The 24,241-nt window shown below is 46.0% G+C and overlaps 1 protein-coding gene across 1 annotated transcript in view; it reads right to left on the reverse strand.

Moving 5' to 3' along the window:
• zmp:0000001167 (protein phosphatase 1 regulatory subunit 12A) overlaps window positions 1-24,241 on the reverse strand; it is a 51,311-nt gene that overhangs the window by 17,050 nt on the left and 10,020 nt on the right. Inside the window, exons 2-11 of the mRNA XM_041848723.2 lie at window positions 21,856-21,986; window positions 19,528-19,646; window positions 16,577-16,733; window positions 14,539-14,683; window positions 14,179-14,253; window positions 8,784-8,869; window positions 4,091-4,677; window positions 3,484-3,593; window positions 2,992-3,234; window positions 552-622 (exon numbers count right to left, since the gene is read on the reverse strand). Of these exons, the coding sequence (XP_041704657.2) occupies window positions 552-622; window positions 2,992-3,234; window positions 3,484-3,593; window positions 4,091-4,677; window positions 8,784-8,869; window positions 14,179-14,253; window positions 14,539-14,683; window positions 16,577-16,733; window positions 19,528-19,646; window positions 21,856-21,986 (1,724 nt within the window). The remainder of the gene's footprint in view (window positions 1-551; window positions 623-2,991; window positions 3,235-3,483; window positions 3,594-4,090; window positions 4,678-8,783; window positions 8,870-14,178; window positions 14,254-14,538; window positions 14,684-16,576; window positions 16,734-19,527; window positions 19,647-21,855; window positions 21,987-24,241) is intronic.

Genomic DNA, 24,241 nt, shown 5'->3' on the forward strand with positions numbered 1-24,241 from the left:
AAGAGAGAAAAATAGAAAGAGAGAGGGGAAGCAAGAGAGAGAGGGAGGGAGGGTGAGAGAGAGGGAGGGTGAGAGAGAGGGAGTGAGGGAGGGAGGGTGAGAGAGAGGGAGGGGGGTGAGAGAGAGGGAGGGAGGGTGAGAGAGAGGGAGGGAGGGTGAGAGAGAGGGAGGGAGGGTGAGAGAGAGGGAGGGAGGGTAGAGAGAGAGGGAGGGAGGGTGAGAGAGAGGGAGGGAGGGTGAGAGAGAGGGAGGGGGAGTGAGAGGGGGAGCGAGAGAGGGAGGGGGAGTGAGAGGGGGAGCGAGAGGGGGAGGGGGAGCGAGACAGAGGGAGGGTGAGAGAGAGGGAGGGAGGTGATGCAGTGAAGCTCAAAACCTGTTTAGCTTTTCACACACAGTGAAGCTGAGTAGCCTTTCACACACAGTGAAGCTGAGTAGCCTTTCACACACAGTGAAGCTGAGTAGCCTTTCACACACAGTGAAGCTGAGTAGCCTTCCACTGCCATTCCATACTGTGGTACATGACATCATCATGCAAGGCAAGCTTAACCCACCTGCTACTGCTGTCTGGGATATTGAAGAGACGTCTCGTTGGAGTGGGGTTCACTCTGGCAGTCCTGGGTTCCTGAAAGTAGAAGGCTATGTAGTTGGTCCAGTCTAAGAGTAGAGTAGTGTATTAGAGGTGTTGATGTAGTTGGTCCAGTCTAAGAGTACAGCAGTGTATTGGAGGTTGCTGAGTGGGCACTCTCTGAGCCTATTGTTCAATCTCAGTTGTATTTCCTTGATTCCTCGTGTCCTTGTCAAATACATCCAAGATGAAAACTAGGACAGAATATGTGAGGAATCAAGGATATATAACTAGGAAACGAGGACAGAAGATGAGGAATCAAGGATATATAACTAGGAAACGAGGACAGAAGATGAGGAATCAAGGATATATAACTAGGAAACGAGGACAGAAGATGTGAGGAATCAAGGATATATAACTAGGAAATTAGGACAGAAGATGAGGAATCAAGGATATATAACTAGGATACGAGGACAGAAGATGAGGAATCAAGGATATATAACTAGGATACGAGGACAGAAGATGAGGAATCAAGGATACATAACTAGGAAACGAGGACAGAAGATGTGAGGAATCAAGGATATATAACTAGGAAACGAGGACAGAAGTTGTGAGGAATCAAGGATATATAACTAGGAAACGAGGATAGAAGTTGTGAGGAATCAAGGATATATAACTAGGAAACGAGGACAGAAGATGAGGAATCAAGGATACATAACTAGGAAACGAGGACAGAAGATGTGAGGAATCAAGGATATATAACTAGGAAACAAGGACAGAAGATGTGAGGAATCAAGGATAAATAACTAGGAAACGAGGACAGAAGATGTGAGGAATCAAGGATAAATAACTAGGAAACGAGGACAGAAGATGTGAGGAATCAAGGATATATAACTAGGAAACGCGGACAGAAGATGTGAGGAATCAAGGATAAATAACTAGGAAACGAGGGCAGAAGTTGTGAGGAATCAAGGATAAATAACTAGGAAACGAGGACAGAAGATGTGAGGAATCAAGGATAAATAACTAGGATACGAGGACAGAAGATGAGGAATCAAGGATATATAACTAGGAAACGAGGACAGAAGATGTGAGGAATCAAGGATATATAACTAGGAAACGAGGACAGAAGTTGTGAGGAATCAAGGATATATAACTAGGAAACGAGGACAGAAGTTGTGAGGAATCAAGGATATATAACTAGGAAACGAGGACAGAAGATGAGGAATCAAGGATACATAACTAGGAAACGAGGACAGAAGATGTGAGGAATCAAGGATATATAACTAGGAAACAAGGACAGAAGTTGTGAGGAATCAAGGATATATAACTAGGAAACGAGGACAGAAGATGTGAGGAATCAAGGATATATAACTAGGAAACGAGGACAGAAGATGAGGAATCAAGGATATATAACTAGGAAACGAGGACAGAAGATGAGGAATCAAGGATATATAACTAGGAAACGAGGACAGAAGATGTGAGGAATCAAGGATATATAACTAGGAAATTAGGACAGAAGATGAGGAATCAAGGATATATAACTAGGATACGAGGACAGAAGATGAGGAATCAAGGATATATAACTAGGATACGAGGACAGAAGATGAGGAATCAAGGATACATAACTAGGAAACGAGGACAGAAGATGTGAGGAATCAAGGATATATAACTAGGAAACGAGGACAGAAGTTGTGAGGAATCAAGGATATATAACTAGGAAACGAGGACAGAAGATGTGAGGAATCAAGGATATATAACTAGGAAACAAGGACAGAAGTTGTGAGGAATCAAGGAAAAATAACTAGGAAACGAGGACAGAAGATGTGAGGAATCAAGGATATATAACTAGGAAACGAGGACAGAAGTTGTGAGGAATCAAGGATATATAACTAGGAAACGAGGACAGAAGATGTGAGGAATCAAGGATATATAACTAGGAAACAAGGACAGAAGTTGTGAGGAATCAAGGAAAAATAACTAGGAAACGAGGACAGAAGATGTGAGGAATCAAGGATAAATAACTAGGAAACGAGGACAGAAGATATGAGGAATCAAGGATATATAACTAGGAAACGCGGACAGAAGATGTGAGGAATCAAGGATAAATAACTAGGAAACGAGGGCAGAAGTTGTGAGGAATCAAGGATAAATAACTAGGAAACGAGGACAGAAGATGTGAGGAATCAAGGATAAATAACTAGGAAACGAGGACAGAAGATGTGAGGAATCAAGGATATATAACTAGGAAACAAGGACAGAAGTTGTGAGGAATCAAGGATAAATAACTAGGAAACGAGGACAGAAGATGTGAGGAATCAAGGATAAATAACTAGGAAACGAGGACAGAAGTGGTGAGGAATCAAGGATATACAGCTTAAACATGTAAATAAAGTCAATGACATCAATAACAATGATTCCTCTACCTTGGTGTCTGTGGTGGTGGTGTTGGAGCTGAGGCGTGGGCTGGAGGCAGAGCGGGTCATCCCTAGGCCCTGGCCAGACTCAAGGGCCCCGCGGGTGGACTCCTGGCTGGGGTCGGTGGCCACTGAAGGCCCCAGGGTCACCGAGCTGCCTGCCTTACGAAGAGAGGTCCTCCAGGAGCCAGGGGCCGAGCCAGGGGCCGAGCAAGGGGCCACTTCGGGGGCTGGGGGCTTCCCTGGGTCCTGCTACTTACACAACAGAGAGAGAGAGTTAACTTTGAGTAATCTCATCACTTCAAATCAAATCAACAACCTTCCCAGAGAGATATTAAAGGCAATTTCTCAGGAGTTCACAGATCAAGCAGAATTCAATAGCAGAGAGAGGTTGTTAATCTGAGTTTGTTTGAAACCCTCCTTAGTTAATTCCATCATGAGGTGCTACAAAGTCAAAGCTCTCCTAAAGAGCGTTTTGTTGCAATAGAAACTGTGTCGTACCTTTTTGCCCGTGTTTCCTGAAGTGCTGGTTGCCGTGGAGGTATCGTGGGTGGAGGAGCTGTTGCGTTTGTTGTTCAAGTTGTTGATGATCTCTCGGTTTTTGGCTTTCTCTGCAACAACAACACAACGATCAGTCAGTGCATGTGACGGTTTCCATCACAACAACAGGAACAGCATCTGTATCAGACCACCAAGGCGATGGAACCCATTAAAGCCATTAAAGCATAACTGCCTTTTCTTCAAATGGTTGGTGATAATAATCAAGAATTGGAATTTCAGTTTACTTCCTGAATTGACCCGAAAATCGTCAGATTATCTCTCAGGGCCTTGGTCAAAAGTAGTGCACTATATAGGGAATAGGGTGCCATTTGGCTATGGGCCCTGATTTAAAGTAGTGCACTATATAGGGAATAGGGTGCCATTTGGCTATGGGCCCTGATCTAAAGTAGTGCACTATATTGGGAATAGGGTGCCATTTGGCTATGGCCCTGATCTAAAGTAGTGCACTATATAGGGAATAGGGTGCCATTTGGCTATGGGCAATGATCTAAAGTAGTGCACTATATAGGGAATAGGGTGCCATTTGGCTATGGACCCTGTCTCTTACCTGATTCAGCATCACTCTCAGATTCGTCGTCCTCCTCTTCTGAGCTGGAGCTGCTAGAGGTCTGGCCCTGTCCCTGTGTCCCAGGCTGGCCCTGTCCCTGTGTCCCAGGCTGGCCCTGTGTCCCAGGCTGGCCCTGTCCCTGTCCCTGTGTCCCAGGCTGGCCCTGTCCCTGTGTCCCAGGCTGGCCCTGTCCCTGTGTCCCAGGCTGGCCCTGTCCCTGTGTCCCAGGCTGGCCCTGTCCCTGTGTCCCAGGCTGGCCCTGGCCCTGTCCCCCAGGCTGGCCCTGGCCCTGTGTCCCAGGCTGGCCCTGTGTCCCAGGCTGGCCCTGTCCCTGTGTCCCAGGCTGGCCCTGTCCCTGTGTCCCAGGCTGGCCCTGTCCCTGTGTCCCAGGCTGGCCCTGTCCCTGTGTCCCAGGCTGGCCCTGTCCCTGGGTCCCAGGCTGGCCCTGTCCCTGGGTCCCAGGCTGGCCCTGTCCTCCCTCCTCCTCCTCCTCCTCGGCTGGGCTGCTGGTCAGGGCGGGGGGAGGGTGCTTCTCTCTCTCGTGGAGGCAGATCTTCTCTCTGCTGCTCATACGAGAGATTGAGGTCCTGCAGGGGAGGGGCAGGGGGCAGAGACAGGATAACAGGTAGGCATGCAGGAGCCAATCAGTGAGGGCGACCACTCAGGGTGCAGCAAATCAGAGTGTATGTGGGCAAAAACAAACAAAGCAGGATGTCTACGGTGTCTGAATCTGGTCTAGAAACTGGACCAACATTTAACATGTCTACGGTGTCTGAATCTGGTCTGGAAACTGGATCTACATTTAACATGTCTACGGTGTCTGAATCTGGTCTAGAAACTGGACCAACATTTAACATGTCTACGGTGTCTGAATCTGGTCTGGAAACTGGACCAACATTTAACATGTCTACGGTGTCTGAATCTGGTCTGGAAACTGGACCAACATTTAACAAATCTATGGTGTCTGAATCTGGTCTAGAAACTGGACCAACATTTAACATGTCTATGGTGTCTGAATCTGGTCTGGAAACTGGACCAACATTTAACATGTCTACGGTGTCTGAATCTGGTCTGGAAACTGGACCAACATTTAACATGTCTACAGTGTCTGAATCTGGTCTGGAAACTGGATCAACATTTAACATGTCTACAGTGTCTGAATCTGGTCTGGAAACTGGACCAACATTTAACATGTCTACAGTGTCTGAATCTGGTCTGGAAACTGGATCAACATTTAACATGTCTACAGTGTCTGAATCTGGTCTGGAAACTGGACCAACATTTAACATGTCTACGGTGTCTGAATCTGGTCTGGAAACTGGACCAACATTTAACATGTCTACGGTGTCTGAATCTGGTCTAGAAACTGGACCAACATTTAACATGTCTACGGTGTCTGAAACTGGTCTGGAAAATGGACCAACATTTAACATGTCTACGGTGTCTGAATCTGGTCTGGAAACTGGACCAACATTTAACATGTCAACGGTGTCTGAATCTGGTCTGGAAACTGGACCAACATTTAACATGTCTACGGTGTCTGAATCTGGTCTGGAAACTGGACCAACATTTAACATGTCTACGGTGTCTGAAACTGGTCTGGAAAATGGACCAACATTTAACATGTCTACGGTGTCTGAATCTGGTCTGGAAACTGGACCAACATTTAACATGTCAACGGTGTCTGAATCTGGTCTGGAAACTGGACCAACATTTAACATGTCTACGGTGTCTGAATCTGGTCTGGAAACTGGACCAACATTTAACATGTCTACGGTGTCTGAAACTGGTCTGGAAAATGGACCAACATTTAACATGTCTACGGTGTCTGAATCTGATCTGGAAACTGGACCAACATTTAACATGTCTACGGTGTCTGAATCTGGTCTGGAAACTGGACCAACATTTAACATGTCTACGGTGTCTGAATCTGGTCTGGAAAATGGACCAACATTTAACATGTCTACGGTGTCTGAATCTGATCTGGAAACTGGACCAACATTTAACAGACTTGCAACTCAATCTAGAAGATATTTCTATGATGTAGGTTTCCAAACACACAGTAGTACATTGCCATAGCAACAAACATCTGGAAAACCAACCCAGACAGATTAGCAGACATTACAATACAGTATGAGGAGGGAGTGACTAGAGGAGGGAGAGACTAGAGGATGGAGAGACTAGAGGAGGGAGAGACTAGAGGAGGGAGAGACTAGAGGAGGGAGAGACTAGAGGAGGGAGAGAGGAGGGAGTGACTAGAGGAGGGAAAGACTAGAGGAGGGAGTGACTAGAGGAGGGAGTGACTAGAGGAGGGAAAGAGGAGGGAGTGACTAGAGGAGGGAGTGACTAGAGGAGGGAAAGCCTAGAGGAGGGAGTGACTAGAGGAGGGAGTGACTAGAGGAGGGAGAGACTAGAGGAGGGAGAGACTAGAGGAGGGAGAGACTAGAGGAGGGAGTGACTAGAGGAGGGAGAGACTAGAGGAGGGAGAGAGGAGGGAGTGACTAGAGGAGGGAGAGACTAGAGGAGGGAGAGACTAGAGGAGGGAGAGAGGAGGGAGTGACTAGAGGAGGGAAAGACTAGAGGAGGGAGAGACTAGAGGAGGGAGTGACTAGAGGAGGGAGAGAGGAGGGAGTGACTAGAGGAGGGAGTGACTAGAGGAGGGAGTGACTAGAGGAGGGAGTGACTAGAGGAGGGAGAGACTAGAGGAGGGAGAGACTAGAGGAGGGAGAGAGGAGGGAGTGAGGAGGGAAAGACTAGAGGAGGGAGAGACTAGAGGAGGGAGTGACTAGAGGAGGGAGTGACTAGAGGAGGGAGAGACTAGAGGAGGGAGAGACTAGAGGAGGGAGTGACTAGAGGAGGGAGTGACTAGAGGAGGGAGTGACTAGAGGAGGGAGTGACTAGAGGAGGGAGTAGACTAGAGGAGGGAGTGACTAGAGGAGGGAGAGACTAGAGGAGGGAGTGACTAGAGGAGGGAGAGACTAGAGGAGGGAGTGACTAGAGGAGGGAGAGACTAGAGGAGGGAGAGACTAGAGGAGGGAGAGACTAGAGGAGGGAGAGACTAGAGGAGGGAGAGAGGAGGGAGAGACTAGAGGAGGGAGAGAGGAGGGAGTGACTAGAGGAGGGAGTGACTAGAGGAGGGAGAGACTAGAGGAGGGAGAGACTAGAGGAGGGAGAGACTAGAGGAGGGAGAGACTAGAGGAGGGAGAGACTAGAGGAGGGAGTGACTAGAGGAGGGAGTGACTAGAGGAGGGAGTGACTAGAGGAGGGAGAGACTAGAGGAGGGAGAGACTAGAGGAGGGAAAGACTAGAGGAGGGAGTGACTAGAGGAGGGAGTGACTAGAGGAGGGAGTGACTAGAGGAGGGAGAGAGGAGGGAGTGACTAGAGGAGGGAAAGACTAGAGGAGGGAGTGACTAGAGGAGGGAGAGACTAGAGGAGGGAGAGACTAGAGGAGGGAAAGACTAGAGGAGGGAGTGACTAGAGGAGGGAGAGAGGAGGGAGTGACTAGAGGAGGGAAAGACTAGAGGAGGGAGTGACTAGAGGAGGGAGTGACTATAGGAGGGAGAGACTAGAGGAGGGAGAGACTAGAGGAGGGAGTGACTAGAGGAGGGAGTGACTAGAGGAGGGAGAGACTAGAGGAGGGAGTGACTAGAGGAGGGAGTGACTAGAGGAGGGAGAGACTAGAGGAGGGAGAGACTAGAGGAGGGAGAGACTAGAGGAGGGAGTGACTAGAGGAGGGAGTGACTAGAGGAGGGAGTGACTAGAGGAGGGAGTGACTAGAGGAGGGAGTGACTAGAGGATTCAGTACTATATTGTGTCTGGTTCAGGTCAGTAACACACAGGGCTGATTCAGTACTATATTGTGTCTGGTTCAGGTCAGTAACACAGGGCTGATTCAGTACTATATTGTGTCTGGTTCAGGTCAGTAACACAGGGCTGATTCAGTACTATATTGTGTCTGGTTCAGGTCAGTAACACAGGGCTGATTCAGTACTATATTGTGTCTGGTTCAGGTCAGTAACACAGGGCTGATTCAGTACTATATTGTGTCTGGTTCAGGTCAGTAACACACAGGGCTGATTCAGTACTATATTGTGTCTGGTTCAGGTCAGTAACACAGGGCTGGTTCAGTACTATATTGTGTCTGGTTCAGGTCAGTAACACAGGGCTGATTCAGTACTATATTGTGTCTGGTTCAGGTCAGTAACACAGGGCTGATTCAGTACTATATTGTGTCTGGTTCAGGTCAGTAACACACAGGGCTGATTCAGTACTATATTGTGTCTGGTTCAGGTCAGTAACACAGGGCTGATTCAGTACTATATTGTGTCTGGTTCAGGTCAGTAACACAGGGCTGATTCAGTACTATATTGTGTCTGGTTCAGGTCAGTAACACACAGGGCTGATTCAGTACTATATTGTGTCTGGTTCAGGTCAGTAACACAGGGCTGATTCAGTACTATATTGTGTCTGGTTCAGGTCAGTAACACAGGGCTGATTCAGTACTATATTGTGTCTGGTTCAGGTCAGTAACACACAGGGCTGGTTCTGTCATTCTATTGGTAGAAAGGTGTGCTACCTAATGCTCTGTGATCTGTGGTTCGGTATCAGTGATTCCTGGGTCAGTAACAAACGGGTCAGTAAGAGACGGGTCAGTAACAGACGGGTCAATATGAGACATGCTGGGGCACTGACCTGCGTGGTCTAACTGGTGCCATATTGATAGGAGGACTGGTCTCAATGACCGGAGGCTGGGACAGCTTGGCTTTCTCAGTACGCAACTACAGAGAGAGAGAGAGAGAGATATACAGAGTAAATATGCAGGAAGAGCTATACAGAGATATATACATTGATAAACAATTCATATTTTATATATATATACTCATAGTACCAGTCAAACATTTTGTTTTTCTTTATTTTTACTATTTTCTACATTGTAGAATAATAGTGAAGACATCAAAACTATGAAATAACACATATGGAATCATGTAGTAACCAAAACAGTGTTCAACAAATCAAAATATATTTTATATTTGAGATTCTTCAAATAGCCACCCTTTGCACTGACGACAGCTTTGCACACTCTTGGCATTCTCTCAACCAGCTTCACCTGGAATGTTTTTCCAACAGTCTTAATGTAGTTCCCACATATGCTGAGCACTTGTTGGCTGCTTTTCCTTCACTCTGCCGTCCGACTCATCCCAAACCATCTCAATTGGGTTGAGGTCGGGGGATTGTGGAGGCCAGGTCATCTGATGCAGCACTCCATCACTCTCCTTCTTGTTAAAATAGCCCTTACACAGCCTGGAGGTGTGTTGTGTAATTGTCCTGTTGAAAAACAAATGATAGTCCCACTAAGCCCAAACCAGATGGGATGGCATATCGCTGCAGAATGCTGTGGTAGCCATGCTGGTTAAGTATGCCTTGAATTCTAAATAAATCACAGACAGTGTCACCAGCAAAGCATTCCCACATCATAACACCTCCTCCTCCATGCTTCACGGTGGGAAATACACATGCAGAGATCATCCGTTCACCCACACCGCGTCTCACAAAGCTACGGCGGTTGGAACCAAAAATCTCCAATTTAGACTCCAGACCAAAGGACAAATTTCCACAGGTCTAATGTCCATTGCTCGCTTTTCTTGGCCCAAGCAGGTCTCTTCTTATTATTGGTGTCCTTTAGTAGTGATTTCTTTGCAGCAATTCGACCATGAAGGCCTTATTCACACAGTCCCCTCTTAACAGTTGATGTTGAGACGTGTCTGTGACTTGAACTCTGTGAAGCATTTATTTGGGCTGAAATTTCTGAGGCTGGTAACTCTAATGAACTTATCCTCTGCAGCAGAGGTAACTCCGGGTCTTCCATTCCTGTGGCGGTCCTCATGAGAGCCAGTTTCATCATAGCGCTTGATGGTTTTTGCGACTGCACTTTAAGAAAAGTTCAAAGTTCTTGAAATGTTCCGTATTGACTGACCTTCATGTCTTAAAAGTAATGATGGACTGTCATTTCTCTTTGCTTATTTGAGCTGTTCTTGCCATAATACGGACTTAGTCTTTTACCAAATAGGGCTATCTTCTGTATACCCCCCCTACCTTGTTACAAAACAACTGATTGGCTCAAACGCATTAAGAAGGAAAGAAATTGCACAAATTAACTTTTAAAAAGGCTCAGCTGTTAACTGAAATGGATTCCAGGTGACTACCTCATGAAGCAGGTTGAGAGAATGCCAAGAATGTGCAAAGCTGTCATCAAGGCAAAGGGTGGCTATTTGAAGAATCTCAAATCTCAAATATATTTTGATTTGTTTAACACTTTTTTGGTTACGACATGATTCCATATGTGTTATTTCATAGTTTTGATATCTTCACTATTATTCTACAATGTAGGAAATAGAAAAAATAAAGAAAAACCCTTGAATGAGTAGGTGTGTCCAAACTTTTGACTGGTACTGTATATATATATAAAGTGAGGGAAAAAAGTATTTGATCCCCTGCTGATTTTGTACGTTTGCCCACTGACAAAGAAATTATCAGTCTATAATTTTAATGGTAGGTTTATTTGAACAGTGAGAGACAGAATAACAACAACAAATTCCAGAAAAACGCATGTCAAAAATGTTATACATTTATTTGCATTTTAATGAGGGAAATAGGTATTTGAACCCCTCTCAATCAGAAGATTTCTGGCTCCCAGGTGTCTTTTATACAGGTAACGAGCTGAGATTAGGAGCACACTCTTAAAGGGAGTGCTCCTAATCTCAGCTTGTTACCTGTATAAAAGACACCTGTCCACAGAAGCAATCAATCAGATTCCAAACTCTCCACCATGGCCAAGACCAAAGAGCTCTCCAAGGATGTCAGGGACAAGATTGTAGACCTGGAATGGGCTACAAGACCATCGCCAAGCAGCTTGGTGAGAAGGTGACAACAGTTGGTGCGATTATTCGCAAATGGAAGAAATACAAAATAACTGTCAATCTCCCTCGGCCTGGGGCTCCATGCAACATCTCACCTCGTGGAGTTGCAATGATCATGAGAACGGTGAGGAATCAGCCCAGAACTACACAGGAGGATCTTCTCAATGATCTCAAGGCAGCTGGGACCATAGTCACCAAGAAAACAATTGGTAACACACTACGCCGTGAAGGACTGAAATCCTGCAGCGCCCGCAAGGTCCCCCTGCTCAAGAAAACACATATACAGGGCCGTCTGAAGTTTGCCAATGAACATCTGAATGATTCAGAGGAGAACTGGGTGAAAGTGTTGTGGTCATATGAGACCAAAATTGAGCACTTTGGCATCAACTCAACTCGCCATGTTTGGAGGAGGAGGAATGCTGCCTATGACCCCAAGAACACCATCCCCACCGTCAAACATGGAGGTGGAAACATTATGCTTTGGGGGTGTTTTTCTGCTAAGGGGACAGGACAACGTCACCGCATCAAAGGGACGATGGACGGGGCCATGTACCGTCAAATCTTGGGTGAGAACCTCCTTCCCTCAGCCAGGGCATTGAAAATGGGTCGTGGGTGGGAATTCTAGCATGACAATGACCCAAAACACACGGCCAAGGCAACAAAGGAGTGGCTCAAGAAGAAGCACATTAAGGTCCTGGAGTGGCCTAGCCAGTCTCCAGACCTTAATCCCATAGAAAATCTGTGGAGGGAGCTGAAGATTCGAGTTGCCAAACGTCAGTCTCGAAACCTTAATGACTTGGAGAAGATCTGCAAAGAGGAGTGGGACAAAATCCCTCCTGAGATGTGTGCAAACCTGGTGGCCAACTACAAGAAACGTCTGACCTCTGTGATTGCCAACAAGGGTTTTGCCACCAAGTACTAAGTCATGTTTTGCAGAGGGGTCAAATACTTATTTCCCTCATTAAAATACAAATCAATTTATAACATTTTTGACATGCGTTTTTCTGGATTTCTTTGTTGTTATTCTGTCTCTCACTGTTCAAATAAACCTACCATTAAAAGTATAGACTGATCATGTCTTTGTCAGTGGGCAAACGTACAAAATCAGCAGGGGATCAAATAATTTTTCCCTCACTGTATATATACACATACTGTATCTACAGTGGGGAGAACAAGTATTTGATACACTGCCAATTTTGCAGGTTTTCCTACTTACAAAGCATGTAGAGGTCTGTAATTTTTATCATAGGTACACTTCAACTGTGAGAGACGGAATCTAAAACAAAAATCCAGAAAATCACATTGTATGATTTTTAAGTAATTAATTAGCATTTTATTGTATGACATAACTATTTGATCACCTACCAACCAGTAAGAATTCCAGCTCTCACAGACCTGTTAGTTTTTCTTTAAGAAGCCCTCCTGTTCTCCACTCATTACCTGTATTAACTGCACCTGTTTGAACCCGTTACCTGTATAAAAGACACCTGTCCACACACTCAATCAAACAGACTCCAACCTCTCCACAATGGCCAAGACCAGAGAGCTGTGTAAGGACATCAGGGATAAAATTGTAGACCTGCACAAGGCTGGGATGGGCTACAGGACAATAGGCAAGCAGCTTGTGAGAAGGCAACAACTGTTGGCGCAATTATTAGAAAATGGAAGAAGTTCAAGATGACGGTCAATCACCCTCGGTCTGGGGCTCCATGCAAGATCTCACCTCGTGGGGCATCAATGTTCATGAGGAAGGTGAGGGATCAGCCCAGAACTACACGGCAGGACCTGGTCAATCACCTGAAGAGAGCTGGGACCACAGTCTCAAAGAAAACCATTAGTAACACACTACGCCGTCATGGATTAAAATCATGCAGCGCACGCAAGGTCCCCCTGCTCAAGCCAGCGCATGTCCAGGCCCGTCTGAAGTTTGCCAATGACCATCTGGATGATCCAGAGGAGGAATGGGAGAAGGTAATGTGGTCTGATGAGACAAAAATTGAGCTTTTTGGTCTAAACTCCACTCGCCGTGTTTGGAGGAAGAAGAAGGATGAGTACAACCCCAAGAACACCATCCCAACCGTGAAGCATGGAGGTGGAAACATCATTCTTTGGGGATGCTTTTCTGCAAAGGGGACAGGACGACTGCACCGTATTGAGGGGAGGATGGATGGGGCCATGTATCGCGAGATCTTGGCCAACAACCTCCTTCCCTCAGTAAGAGCATTGAAGATGGGTCGTGGCTGGGTCTTCCAGCATGACAATGACCCGAAACACACAGCCAGGGTAACTAAGGAGTGGCTCCGTAAGAAGCATCTCAAGGTCCTGGAGTGGCCTAGCCAGTCTCCAGACCTGAACCCAATAGAAAATCTTTGGAGGGAGCTGAAAGTCCGTATTTCCCAGCGACAGCCCCGAAACCTGAAGGATCTGGAGAAGGTCTATATGGAGGAGTGGGCCAAAATCCCTGCTGCAGTGTGTGCAAACCTGGTCAAGACCTACAGGAAACGTATGATCTCTGTAATTGCAAACAAAGGTTTCTGTACCAAATATTAAGTTCTGCTTTTCTGATGTATCAAATACTTATGTCATGCAATAAAATGCAAATTAATTACTTAAAAATCATACAATGTGATTTTCTGGATTTTTGTGTTAGATTCTGTCTCTCACAGTTGAAGTGTAATTATGATAAAAATTACAGACCTCTACATGCTTTGTAAGTAGGAAAACCTGCAAAATCGGCAGTGTATCGAATAGTTGTTCTCCCCACTGTATATACAGAGAGAGAGAGACAGAGAGAGACATCATGTCCTCTAGCTATATAAGGTCACTCAGAGATAGAGGCAGCGTCCCAAATAGGAAATAGGGTGCTATTTGGGACGCCGACCCTTGTCTAAAGTAGTACACTACATTGGGAACAGGGTGCCATTTGGGACGTGAAACCCTTGTCTAAAGTAGTGCACTACATTGGGAACAGGGTGCCATTTGGGACGTGAAACCCTTGTCTAAAGTAGTACACTACATTGGGAACAGGGTGCCATTTGGGACGTGAAACCCTTGTCTAAAGTAGTACACTACATTGGGAACAGGGTGCCATTTGGGACGTGAAACCCTTGTCTAAAGTAGTGCACTACATTGGGAACAGGGTGCCATTTGGGACGCAGACAGAGACTCACAGCGTTCTGTTTCTTTGTCAGCTCCTCCAAAGTGTCCACTAGGGTGTCATCTGCTACCTCCAGAGGAGTTTGTCCCTGGAACAGATTGACTTTAATACATGTCATTTAACATACAGCCTCCATCGGTGCATTAGCATTATGAGTGTCCCAAATGGAAACCCTATTCCCTATATAGTGCACCACTTTTGACTCTGGGTTCTGGTCTAAAGTAGTGCACTATGTAGGGAAAAAGGGTGCCATTTGAGATGCTTCCATTATCAATGCCTGCTGAGTCAGTATATAGTAGAGTAGAGGTGTTACTCAGCCTAACTGAGCTTTTCTCTGTGTGTCCTTTACATGCGTGTGTCTTCTCCCACTCACCACGTTGTTGACAGCAGCCATGTCACACATGTTGTCAGCCAGCAGAGAGCACACCTCCTCCTGCCCCCAGTGAGCCGCAGCATGCAGGGCCGTCCAGCCATCCACATCTCTACTGTCTAAATCCAGACCACACTGGAGCAGGACCCTGAGGACGGGAGGAAGAATTGCAGAAAGAGAGAGAGGGAAAAGATACAAAGAGAAGGTTGAATAGATAAAGAGGTGATAGAGAGAGAACAGGAGGACAGGAGGAGAGGAGGACAGGAGGAGAGGAGGACAGGAGGAGAGGAGAGGAGAGGAGAGGAGAGGAGAGGAGAGGAGAGGAGAGGAGAGGAGAGGAGAGGAGAGGAGAGGAGAGGAGAGGAGAGGAGAGGAGGACAGGAGGAGATGTGGAGAGGAGGACAGGAGGAGAGGAGGAGAGGAGGACAGGAGGAGAGGGAGGACAAGAGGACAGGAGGAGGGGAGGACAGGAGGAAAAGAGAGCAGGACAGGAGGATGACTAACAGCAGCTCTTTGCTGGTCTACTGTGGTACAAAACTAGATACACCAAAGACACAGTGGCACCAGTTCATATTATCATCTCTGACCCTGTGCCCCAGGTCAGAAGGGTTTGCACTTTAGGAACAATGGTGTTGTCTAAATTGTGCACTCTCTAAAACAAATAAGCACTCTGACTGAAGCTGGTAAGGCATGTGTGTCTGGAGAGCCTTCCCTTGCCTCTATCTCCTGACTAACCTGACTAGCACCTGACTCACTGACTAGCACCTGACTCACTGACTAGCACCTGACTCACTGACTAGCACCTGACTCACTGACTAGCACCTGACTCACTGACTAGCACCTGACTCACTGACTAGCACCTGACTCACTGACTAGCACCTGACTCACTGACTAGCACCTGACTCACTGACTAGCACCTGACTCACTGACTAGCACCTGACTCACTGACTAGCACCTGACTCACTGACTAGCACCTGACTCACTGACTAGCACCTGACTCACTGAATAGCACCTGACTCACTGACTAGCACCTGACTCACTGACTAGCACCTGACTCACTGACTAGCACCTGACTCACTGACTAGCACCTGACTCACTGACTAGCACCTGACTCACTGACTAGCACCTGATTCACTGACTAGCACCTGACTCACTGACTAGCACATGACTATCTCCTGACTATCACCTGACTCACTGACTATCACCTGACTATCACTTGACTCACTGACCATCACCTGACTGCAGCCTGACTATCACCTGACTCACTGACTATCACCTGACTCACTGACTATCACCTGACTCACTGACTTTCACCTGACTCACTGACTATCACCTGACTCACTGACTCACTGACTATCACCTGACTCACTGACTATCACCTGACTGCAGCCTGACTATCACCTGACTCACTGACTATCACCTGACTATCACCTGACTATCACCTGACTCACTGACTATCACCTGACTGCATTCGGACTATCACTTGACTCACTGACTATCACCTGACTCACTGACTATCACCTGACAAGCACCTGACTATCTCCTGACTGCAGCCTGACTATCACCTGACTCACTGACTATCACCTGACTGCAACCTGACTCACGACTATCACCTGACTCCCCGACTATCACATGACTCCCCGACTATCACATGACTCACCGACTAGTACCTGACTATCACCTGGCTCACCGACTAGCACCTGACTCACTGACTAGCACCTGACTAACACCTGACTAGCACCTGACTCACTGACTAGCACTTGACTATCACCCGACACACTGACTTGCACCTGACTATCGCCTGACTCACTGACTATCACATGACTCACTGACTATCACATGACTCACTGACTAGCACCTAACTCACTGACTAGCACCTGACTCATTAACTAGCACCTGACTAGCACCTGATTCACTGACTAGCACCTGACTATCGCCTGACTCACTGACTAGCACCTGACTCACTGACTAGCACCTGACTCACTGACTATCACCTGACTCACTGACTATCACCTGACTCACTGACTAGCACCTGACTCACTTCATGACTTCTATGTAGCCCTTGGCAGCAGCCACGTGCAGCGCTGTGGCCTTGGTGTTGGGGTGAGGTGTCAGCATGCCACTGCCTGCCAGCACCGCGTTGGCATCTTCCAGCATCACCCGCTCCTCTTCCCTCCTCGCCAGATCTACATCCACCCCTGGGGACAGAGAGACGGACATAGTTAGGGACACACATGGACGCACACAGAGAGACACAGTGAGACACACACACCTACAGAGAGGGGAAATAAAGGCTAAATTGAGAGAGGGCAAGTCATCTTCTGCCTATTCTCTGTTGGTGAGTCGGTCTAATTTAATTGAACAGATACTCATGCCTTTTAAAGATTATTCGATGCTGGTTAATCAGAACTTGTCACCTTGTAAAAAACAGTAGTAATCCACCAGCTTTTGCTTTGATTGTCAATATTGACAATTTGTCAACATAATATATTTAAAAGCCCTACTCTGTGCAATTGCATATTTGTACATATTTTCCTGGCATATATTGTCATTCCTAGCCTGTTTCCGATTTTGTTTCAGAATGTTAAAGTCAGTGGCCATTCTAACCATTACTTCAATTACAGCAATTGCGGTGGTAGCAGCACTAATGAGATTTTGTTAACGTCACAACATCACAAGCACATGGAATTCAATTGCAGGTGTTATTGTGTTTTGAGGAAGAGAGAAAATGTGTGCTGTGCTTTTCCGAGGACTGTTAATATGGCTACATAACAATTCCTGGATAACCTAAAAAAACAGCTGGTGAAGATCGTGAACAGAGAAAACGTGCTGCTTTTCAATAGGACTGTGTGTTAAGGACGGTAGGTGTTAATATGGGACTGTGTGTAAAGTCAGGGCGGCAGGTAGTTTAGTGGGTAAGAGCGTTGTGCCAGTAACCGAAAGGTCGCTGGTTCTAATCCCCGAGCCGACTAGGGGATTAGGTGTTGATATGGGACTGTGTGTTAAGGATGGTACAGTGGGGAGAACAAGTATTTGATACACTGCCGATTTTGCAGGTTTTCCTACTTACAAAGCATGTAGAGGTCTGTAATTTTTATCATAAGTACACTTCAACTGTGAGAGACGGAATCTAAAACAAAAATCCAGAAAATCACATTGTATGATTTTTAAGTAATTAATTTGCATTTTATTGCATGACATAAGTATTTGATACATCAGAAAAGCATAACTTAATATTTGGTACAGAAACCTTTGTTTGCAATTACAGAGATCATACGTTTCCTGTAGGTCTTGACCAGGTTTGCACACACTGCTGCAGGGATTTTGGCCCACTCCTCCATAAAGACCTTCTCCAGATCCTTCAGGTTTCAGGGCTGTCGCTGGGCAATATGGACTTTCAGCTCCCTCCAAAGATTTTCTATTGGGTTCAGGTCTGGAGACTGGCTAGGCCACTCCAGGACCTTGAGATGCTTCTTATGGAGCCACTCCTTAGTTGCCCTGGCTGTGTGTTTCAGGTCGTTGTCATGCTGGAAGACCCAGCCACGACCCATCTTCAATGCTCTTACTGAGGGAAGGAGGTTGTTGGCCAAGATCTCGCGATACATGGCCCCATCCATCCTCCCCTCAATACGGTGCAGTCGTCCTGTTCCCTTTGCAGAAAAGCATCCCCAAAGAATGATGTTTCCACCTCCATGCTTCACGGTTGGGATGGTGTTCTTGGGGTTGTACTCATCCTTCTTCTTCCTCCAAACACGGCGAGTGGAGTTTAGACCAAAAAGCTCTATTTTTGTCTCATCAGACCACATGACCTTCTCCCATTCCTCCTCTGGATCATCCAGATGGTCATTGGCAAACTTCAGACGGGCCTGGACATGCGCTGGCTTGAGCAGTGGGATGTTTCGCTAGCGCTGCAGGATTTTAATCCATGACGGCGTAGTGTGTTACTAATGGTTTTCTTTGAGACTGTGGTCTCAGCTCTCTTCAGGTCATTGACCAGGTCCTGCCGTGTAGTTCTGGGCTGATCCCTCAACTTCCTCATGATCATTGATGCCCCACGAGGTGAGATCTTGCATGGAGCCCCAGACCGAGGGTGATTGACCGTCATCTTGAACTTCTTCCATTTTCTAATAATTGCGCCAACAGTTGTTGCCTTCTCACCAAGCTGCTTGCCTATTGTCCTGTAGCCCATCCCAGCCTTGTGCAGGTCTACAATTTTATCCCTGATGTCCTCTCTGGTCTTGGCCATTGTGGAGAGGTTGGAGTCTGTTTGATTGAGTGTGTGGACAGGTGTCTTTTATACAGGTAACGAGTTCAAACAGGTGCAGTTAATACAGGTAATGAGTGGAGAACAGGAGGGCTTCTTAAAGAAAAACTAACAGGTCTGTGAGAGCCGGAATTCTTACTGGTTGGTAGGTGATCAAATACTTATGTCATGCAATAAAATGCAAATTAATTACTTAAAAATCATACAGTGTGATTTTCTGGATTTTTGTTTTAGATTCCGTCTCTCACAGTTGAAGTGTACCTATGATAAAAATGACAGACCTCTACATGCTTTGTAAGTAGGAAAACCTGCAAACTCGGCAGTGTATCAAATACTTGTTCTCCCCACTGTAGGTGTTAATATGGGACTGTGTGTTAAGGATGGTAGGTGTTGATATGGGACTGTGTGTTAAGGATGGTAGGTGTTGATATGGGACTGTGTGTTAAGGATGGTAGGTGTTAATATGGGGACATACCAATCCCTAGACAAACGCCTCCTGAGGGACGAAGATCCACTCTTGGATTGAAGCCTTGTACTAACCAGCCTGATACAAAGAGCTCAGTGATGGAGAGATAGTATGTGTGGGTCCTACCTCATCACTACACGTTTTCATCAGTCCAGCAGCCATATTATAAAACACCCAGACTAAATAACAATCCCTAGTTACCCTGCTTCTAGATCTCTCCCTTCAAATGTAGCCTACATAGACACTACATAACAGTTCATACCCTGTTTCTTGATCTCTCCCTTCAGCAGTCTCTCCATAGCATCCTCAGTAGCAACATCCAGAGGAAGCTCTCCTTCACTGTTCACCGCCCCCACACGTGCACCGTGCTCTATCAGGTACCTGCAACATACACACACATTATAAAGGTTCCTACACACAGGCACAGAAAGGTTTCCTACACACAAGCACAGAAAAGGTTCCTACACACAAGCACAGAAAAGGTTCCTAGTCTACACAGGTATACTTGCACACAGAGAGAACGAGCTCAGTATTGAAGTTCGTTCAGATGTGGTCATTAGCTGTGCAGATCTGTTAGTGTTGACTTGTTACCTCTCGTGGCTATTTACTCCCAAATGCCCTGACAATGAGCGTAGGAGTTGGCTATTCAGCACAGACAGATACCGGTCAGCAATCTGACTACATTACACACTCAAAGACACACATTACACAACTTCACATCAATATACAGTTGAAGTCGGAAGTTTACATACACTTAGGTTGGAGTCATTAAAACTTGTTTTTCAACCACTCCACAAATTTCTTGTTAACAAAGTATAGTTTTGGCAAGTCGGTTAGGACATCTACTTTGTGCATGACAGAAGTAATTTTTCCAACAATTGTTTACAGACAGATTATTTCACTTATAATTCACTGTATCACAATTCCAGTGGGTCAGAAGTTTACATACACTAAGTTGACTGTGCCTTTAAACAGCTTGGAAATTCCAGAAAATGATGTCATGGCTTTAGAAGCTAATTGACATAATTTGAGTCAATTGAAGGTGTACCTGTGGATGTATTTCAAGGCCTACCTTCAAACTCAGTGCCTCTTTGCTTGACATCATGGGAAAATCAAAAGAAATCAACCAAGACCTCAGAATAAATATTGTAGACCTCCACAAGTCTGGTTCATCCTTGGGAGCAATTTCCAAACGCCTGAAGGTACCACGTTCATCTGTACAAACAATAGTACGCAAGTATAAACACCATGGGACCACGCAGCCGTCATACCGCTCAGGAAGGAGACACGTTCTGTCTCCTGGAGATGAACGTACTTTGGTGCGAAAAGTGCAAATCAATCCCAGAACAACAGCAAAGGACCTTGTGAAGATGCTAGAGGAAACAGGTACAAAAGTATCTATATCCACAGTAAAACGAGTCCTATATCGACATAACCTGAAAGGCCGCTCAGTAAGGAAGAAGCCACTGCTCCAAAACCGCCATAAAAAAGCCAGACTACGGTTTGCAACTGCACATGGGGACAAAGATTGTACTTTTTGGAGAAATGTCCTCTGGTCTGATTAAACAACAATATAACTATTTGGCCATAATGACCATCGTTATGTTTGGAGGAAAATGGGGGTTGCTTGCAAGCCGAAGAACACCATCCCAACTGTGAAGCACGGGGGTGGCAGCATCATGCTGTGGGGGTGCTTTGCTGCAGGAGGGACTGGTGCACTTCACAAAATGGATGGCATCATGAGGAAGGAAAATTATGTGGATATATTGAAGCAACATCTCAAGACATCAGTCAGGAAGTTAAAGCTTGGTTGCAAATGGGTCTTCCAAATGGACAATGACCCCAAGCATACTTCCAAAGTTGTGGCAAAATGGCTTAAGGACAACAAAGTCAAGGTATTGGAGTGGCCATCACAAACCCCTAACCTCAATCCTATAGAACATTTGTGGGCAGAACTGAAAAAGCGTGTGCGAGCAAGGAGGCCTACAAACCTGACTCAGTTACACCAGCTCTGTCAGGAGGAATGGGCCAAAATTCACCCAACTTATGGGAAGCTTGTGGAAGGCTACCCGAAACGTTTGACCCAAGTTAAACAATTTAAAGGCAATGCTACCAAATACTAATTGAGTGTATGTAAACTTCTGACCCACTGGGAATGTGATGAAATAAATAAAAAGCTGAAATAAATCATTCTCTCTACTATTATTCTGACATTTCACATTCTTAAAATAAAGTGGTGATGGAAAATTGTGAAAAACAGAGTTTATATGTATTTGGCTAAGGTGTATGTAAACTTCCGACTTCAACTGTAAATGTATTGTATAGCAACATTACACAACATCACATCAATATAAATGTATTGTATAGTGCAGTAGTGTTTCTTAATCCTGGTCCGGGGGACCCAAAGGGGCCTTGTTTTGCCCTAACACTAACACACATGATTCCACTCATCAAAAGCTCGATGATGAGTTGACTAGTAGAATCATCTGTGTAGCGCTTTAGGGAAAATTCTAAAATGTGCATCCCTTTGGGTCCCCAGGACAAAGAAAACACAGGTATGATGTAACATTAGAGAAGAGAGAGGACCCACTTGGTGATCTGTATGAACCCACAGGAGGCAGCAGCGTGGAGGGGAGTCCATCCCTCATTGTCCCCCCTGTTCACGTCGCTCCCACTCTCCACCAGGAACTGGACCATCTCTGCATTCTCATCTATACACGCCTGGAGAGGACAGGAGACACCTGATCAAACACTGAATCAGACTGGACAGGAGACAGATGTTCAAACGCTGAGTCAGACTGTACAGGGGACACGTGATCAAATACTGAGTCAGACTGGACAGGAGACATGTGATCAAACACAGAATCAGACTGGACAGGAGACACGATCAAACGCTGAATCAGACTGGAAAGGAGACATATGATCAAACACCACTGAGTCAGACTGGACAGGAGACACATGATCAAACACAGAATCAGACTGGACAGAAGATACATGATCAAACTCTGAATCTAGACACATTGATTAAAACACTTTTTCTCATCCTAGAGATAGGCGGTTCCAATGGCTAAGTGGGTTAGTGGATCAGAGCATGGTGCTAGAAACACCAAGGTTGTGGGTTCTTTGGGTAGGCAGCTCATAAAAAACAGACAGTTATAAAAACGTACTGAGTGTTTGTCTGTGGTTAGAAGGTACTAGGTAGACAGCGCTATTCTGTCTGTAACACCTGGGAGAAAGAGAGCCGTTACAAAGAGCTTTCTGATTTGATTCCAAAAGGTTCGTAACAGAGGAGAAGAAAAATCTAACCGTTGCCTTGACCATTTTCTATCCATCAGTTAATTTGTCAAAGACCACGCACAACAAATATTGCTCCAGATTTAGCTACATACAGTAGTTAATTTCCATCTGCAGGATAAATAGCATGTAGGGTGTGATTTGGGACGCAACCTAACAGTCCTATGTCCAAGTACTTATCTAAAAGCTAACTAGCGTTGCTGTCGTTGAGGCCAGACCGCACTGTGCTCTGGGTAATAACAACCCATGCCTTATCTGTGCTGTATAGATAGACTGGGGCCAGAAGAACTAGCGTTAACTAGGGTCTGGCCTTATCTGTGCTGTATAGATAGACTGGGGCCAGAAGAACTAGCGTTAACTAGGGTCTGGCCTTATCTGTGCTGTATAGATAGACTGGGGCCAGAAGAACTAGCGTTAACTAGGGTCTGGCCTTATCTGTGCTGTATAGATAGACTGGGGCCAGAAGAACTAGCGTTAACTAGGGTCTGGCCTTATCTGTGCTGTATAGATAGACTGGGGCCAGAAGAACTAGCGTTAACTAGGGTCTGGCCTTATCTGTGCTGTATAGATAGACTGGGGCCAGAAGAACTAGCGTTAACTAGGGTCTGGCCTTATCTGTGCTGTATAGATAGACTGGGGCCAGAAGAACTAGCGTTAACTAGGGTCTGGCCTTATCTGTGCTGTATAGATAGACTGGGGCCAGAAGAACTAGCGTTAACTAGGGTCTGGCCTTATCTGTGCTGTATAGATAGACTGGGGCCAGAAGAACTAGCGTTAACTAGGGTCTGGCCTTATCTGTGCTGTATAGATAGACTGGGGCCAGAAGAACTAGCGTTAACTAGGGTCTGGCCTTATCTGTGCTGTATAGATAGACTGGGGCCAGAAGAACTAGCGTTAACTAGGGTCTGGCCTTATCTGTGCTGTATAGATAGACTGGGGCCAGAAGAACTAGCGTTAACTAGGGTCTGGCCTTATCTGTGCTGTATAGATAGACTGGGGCCAGAAGAACTAGCGTTAACTAGGGTCTGGCCTTATCTGTGCTGTATAGATAGACTGGGGCCAGAAGAACTAGCGTTAACTAGGGTCTGGCCTTATCTGTGCTGTATAGATAGACTGGGGCCAGAAGAACTAGCGTTAACTAGGGTCTGGCCTTATCTGTGCTGTATAGATAGACTGGGGCCAGAAGAACTAGCGTTAACTACGGTCTGGCCTTATCTGTGCTGTATAGATAGACTGGGGCCAGAAGAACTAGCGTTAACTAGGGTCTGGCCTTATCTGTGCTGTATAGATAGACTGGGGCCAGAAGAACTAGCGTTAACTAGGGTCTGGCCTTATCTGTGCTGTATAGATAGACTGGGGCCAGAAGAACTAGCGTTAACTAGGGTCTGGCCTTATCTGTGCTGTATAGATAGACTGGGGCCAGAAGAACTAGCGTTAACTAGGGTCTGGCCTTATCTGTGCTGTATAGATAGACTGGGGCCAGAAGAACTAGCGTTAACTAGGGTCTGGCCTTATCTGTGCTGTATAGATAGACTGGGGCCAGAAGAACTAGCGTTAACTAGGGTCTGGCCACTACACATCCGCCCTTCTCTTATCAATGATGTGATAGCAGTTTTATGTAGAAATGTAATGTATAAACGTCAGAGGCCTATGCTACGGAGATGTGACAAGCCAGTGTTACC

Source organism: Coregonus clupeaformis, chromosome 26 (genome assembly GCF_020615455.1).
Source record: "Coregonus clupeaformis isolate EN_2021a chromosome 26, ASM2061545v1, whole genome shotgun sequence".
Classification (NCBI taxonomy): Eukaryota; Metazoa; Chordata; class Actinopteri; order Salmoniformes; family Salmonidae; genus Coregonus; species Coregonus clupeaformis.